This window comes from Arachis stenosperma, chromosome 6, assembly GCF_014773155.1.
Source record: "Arachis stenosperma cultivar V10309 chromosome 6, arast.V10309.gnm1.PFL2, whole genome shotgun sequence".
In the NCBI taxonomy this organism is placed as follows: domain Eukaryota; kingdom Viridiplantae; phylum Streptophyta; class Magnoliopsida; order Fabales; family Fabaceae; genus Arachis; species Arachis stenosperma.
Genome location: NC_080382.1, coordinates 12449821 through 12454238, shown reverse-complemented (window position 1 = coordinate 12454238; position 4418 = coordinate 12449821). Strand labels below are relative to the sequence as shown.

At 40.0% G+C, this 4418-nt stretch overlaps 1 protein-coding gene across 1 annotated transcript; it reads right to left on the bottom strand.

The window, feature by feature from the left end:
- Positions 1–2669: 2669 nt before the first annotated feature.
- Positions 2670–3125, bottom strand: LOC130933683 (uncharacterized). The gene has a single exon (XM_057863306.1). The coding sequence runs from the start codon at positions 3123–3125 to the stop codon at positions 2670–2672; it is 456 nt and encodes a 151-aa protein (XP_057719289.1).
- Between the last annotated feature and the right edge of the window lie 1293 nt (positions 3126–4418).

The following is a 4418-nucleotide window of genomic DNA, read 5'->3' as shown; positions in this document are numbered from 1 at the left end:
GAATTCTGGGCTATTTCCGGCCCAGTTTCAAGCCCAGAAAATACAGATTAAAGGTTGCAAAGTGGAGGAATAAAGGGAGACGATTCATAATTCACTTTTCATAATTTAAATGTAGTTTTTAGAGAGAGAGGTCTCTCCTCTCTCTTAAGATTTCTATTAGGATTAGGCTATGATTTCTTCATATCAGGTTCAATGCTCCTTTAGTTTATTTTATATTTTATTTTATTACTTTAATTGATATTTATCTTTTCAATTTAGCTTATAAACCTTTTTATGTTAGATCTGGATTTATGTTTAAACATAGTTTGATTGGGAGTTGATTAAAAGGAGAACCTTGAGTTGGAATACTCAAGAGTTCAATTATAATTGGGTTTATTGTTGGATCACCCTCTAGTCATTGACACTAGTCCCTCCCAAGGGAGAGGATTAGGACTTGTGACTAGAAATAGCTTCCAAGTTGCTTGACTTTTCTCTACCTAGTAAGGGATAACTAAGCAGAGCAACCTTCAATTATTAATTAATCTTGATAAATTTCTAACAAGAATAGAACTTCCAATTAACCTCTCCTAATCAATGCTTTTTTTATTGTTATTATTTTATTTATTTTGCCATTTACTATTGTTGCTTTTTATCTTATACATTAAAACCCCAAAACATACCTTTTTCCATAACCAATAATAAATCATACCTCCCTGCAATTCCTTGAGAAGACGACCCGAGGTTTAAATACTTCGGTTATCAATTTCAAAGGGGTTTGTTAATTGTGACAACCAAAACGTTTGTAGGAAAGGACTTTTGTTGGTTTAGAAGCTATACTTGCAACGAAAATTTATTCTGAATTCTAGACCACGCAAAAGTTCTCTCTTCACCAAACCTTTCCACATAGTTCTGGTGAAACTGTAGCTTGTAATATCCTCCGGAAGCGTTTCTGACTACAGCACCTGCACAAAAGAGTTAGTTGAAAAAATGCCTTCTTTGTCAAACTTCCAAACAACTCTATCTTGCATATCACGTGCTATCTTTACTGGTCTTAAAGTCTCATGTAATTGATCCACTAGTTCTAACTCCTATTGGTATAATTCCCGCCTCCACTAGAAGTTTCAAATCCACTCTAACCCATCCCAAAACCCACAATCCCTTATAACAGATCCTGTTTGGTTTGAAACAGAGAAAAGTCTTGGAAAATGCATCTTGAGTGAACCACTTTGTAGCTAAACATCTTCCCAAAAACGAGTCCTCCTTCCATCACCCACCTCCATAGTTAACCCAGCAATCATCTTATCTCTCATATTATGGTCCTTAAACTGCAACTGACAAATGTCCTTCCATGGACCTCCTCGACTAGGCAATGTCTGAGCTGACAATATCATATTGGGGTTCAAGTTATGACAAGAGCACACAACCTTCTTCCATAACAGACATTCCTCTTTTGAAAAACGCCACCACCACTTGAAGAGGAGAGCTGTGTTCCTCACCACTGCATCACCCACCCCCAATTCTTCCAACTTTTTAGGAGCTTGGACCACTTCCCACTTGACAAGTGCCATTCCATGTCTGCCTTCCTCCTTGCTCTATAGAAATTTTCTTTGCAGTGAAATCAGCTTCTCTGCCACCGCCTTCGGCATCTTATACAGATTCAAATAGTACACCGGTAAGCTATTCAAGACAGACTTAATCAGGACTAACTTACCCACTTTGTTAAGGACTTTTGCCTTCCATAGACTAAGCTTCTCCTCGACCTTATCGATGATCGGTTTCCACGTGCTGACCCGCCTTGGGTTTGCTCCCAATGAAATGCCAAGATATCTGACTGGGAGGTTCGCCTCCTTGCACCCTAATAAATTGCACATATTGTATGTCCATGGTTGTTCGCAATTGATTGGGATCAGACTAGACTTATCGAAGTTTATACTTAACCCTGACATCATCTCAAAGCACCTCAGCAGTCTGGTATAGTTTCTGATGGTCTCCTCCTCCAGCGGACAGAACAATATAGTGTCATCTGCAAACTGAAGATGTGACAACTCTATATTATCCTTGCCAACCAGCAAAGGCGAAATACGTCTGTTCCTGACTACCTCCCCCACCATCCTATGCAGTACATCAACTACAAGAACTAACAAAAATGGTGACAGTGGATCACCTTGTCTCAGACCCCTCTCCATCTTAAATGGTCTAGTTGGTGAACCATTGATCAAGATCGACATCGAGGTGGTACCAATACACTCCTTCACCCATTCCCTCCACCTCCAACCAAAGCCTTTTTTTTGTAGCACAATATCCACGAAGCTCCATTTTACCTGATCATACGCCTTCTGAAAGTCTAATTTAATGATCGCTGCTTTGTTCTTCCTCATCTTTAACCATTGTACCATTTTGAATGCAATGAGTGCTCCATCATGGATTTTTCGACCCTTCACAAATGCACTCTGAGTCTCCCCTACTAGCCCTGACATCACTTACCTCATCCTTCGGACCATCACTTTAGAGATTACTTTATACACGCATCCAACCATGCTAATCGGCCTCAGATCCTTAATCTCCTTGGCTCCAATGAACTTAGGTGCTAGTGCCACCCACATGATATTCGAGTTAGAAGGCAACCTTGACGACCGAAAAAAGTCCAGTACAGCTGACGTGAACTCTACACCAATATCATCCCGGCACTTTTAAATGAAATTCATGTTATACCCATCATTTCCTGGAGCCTTGGATGATTCACAATCCCAAACTGCCTCTCTAATCTCCTCCATTATCGGCATTCTCTCCAACGCTGCTGACTCTTCTTCATTAATCCGATTTACCAAACCATCCCTGAAGCCCACGACTGGCGATCTTTCCTGATGATACAAATCCTTATAGAATTCTCTGATGGCAATCTTGATCCGAGCTTGATTTCTTATCAATCTTCCATTGATTACTAAAGCATCAATTCTATTATTCCTCCTTCTTGCCGATTCCAAATTATGAAAGTACCTAGTGTTTTTATCCATGTCCTTCGCATGTCTGGATCGAGACATTTGCTTCCAATGTATTTCTTTCCTCACATACCACTGCTTGCAGCAACTTACCAGCACCTTCTTTCTAGCCTCTATAGTCCCATCATACACTCCATTACCAGTCATGTCATCTATCTTCTTGATCTCCTATTCAAAGCGCTGAATTTTCTTGTCCATGTCACCAAACTTGTCCTTGTGCCATCTCCCCAAAGGCAGCGTTAAGGCCTTTAGTTTCTCTGTGAACTATAGCTCGCCTAGATTCCTCCATTCTTTCCTCACCATTCTTAAAAAACTTTCATGTGTAAACCAAGAGTTTAAACTTCAAAAAGGTCGTGGTCCACATCTGACTTTGGAACCCTCAACTATGATTGATCAATGATCTGACAAACCTATCGGTCTACCTTTCAACCGAATCTCCGGAAACTCCTCAATCCATCCAATACTCAATAGAGATCTGTCAATTCGACTACATGAGTGCCCTCTAAACCATGTAAATTTGCGATCGTTCAGTGGTAAGTCCACTAATTGCATATCTTGGACCCAAGCCTTAAAATCTTCTACAGACGCTGTTAACCTGATTTGATCTTTTCTCTCTTCAATCTGTATTACCTCATTAAAGTCTCCCATGTAGCACATCGGGACTTGACATAACCCAGCTAAAAAGCTCAGTTCCTCCCACACAGTCAGTTTCTCCACTCTAGTATGAGCACCATATACTAAACAGAAAGCACAATTGAATTAATTTTTTTATAGGACTCCTTCAACACATAACCATCTCTCCCCTTTGTAACAGTTATTCATTTTAAACAGCAATTCATCCCACATTAATAACAGACCTCTGGATATACCTTCTGACCCTACAAACTCCCACTCCACAGTATCACTCCCCCAAATATGCGCTATATCAAACTTAGTCACAATTTGCATTTTAGTTTCAACCAAACCTAACATATTCAGTTTTTGCTTCTTTTTTAACTTTTTCACTATACTCGACTTTCCAACACCCCGTAGCACCCTAACATTCCAAGTGCTAAAAATTATTTTAAAACATTATTACACACCTTTTTCAGTTTTTTGGGTCTGCATCTTCGTGCCTTTTCTTTCTGCTTAGCCAACCTCCTCTTTTGAACTAGTGTTTCGTTCTGCTCTTGAAGAATGGCCATGATATCATCTTCGTTGTTGTACTACACTTCTCCTGATTCAACTGCCAATTCCCACATCTTCCTGTTTTCAAGCATCTGCTCCTCTCGTTCCAAATCTTGTATATCACTGTTTCCTCATTTTTCGGTGTTAGTAACCACGACAGCCCCAGTCCCAGTACTGTCTCCATCAAGGCCCGTATCACCGCCTGTTAGACAGTCAACCAGTGCATCTCTTCCATCTTTAACAAAGTTTTCTTGAAGGTTCGTAGTATTTTCC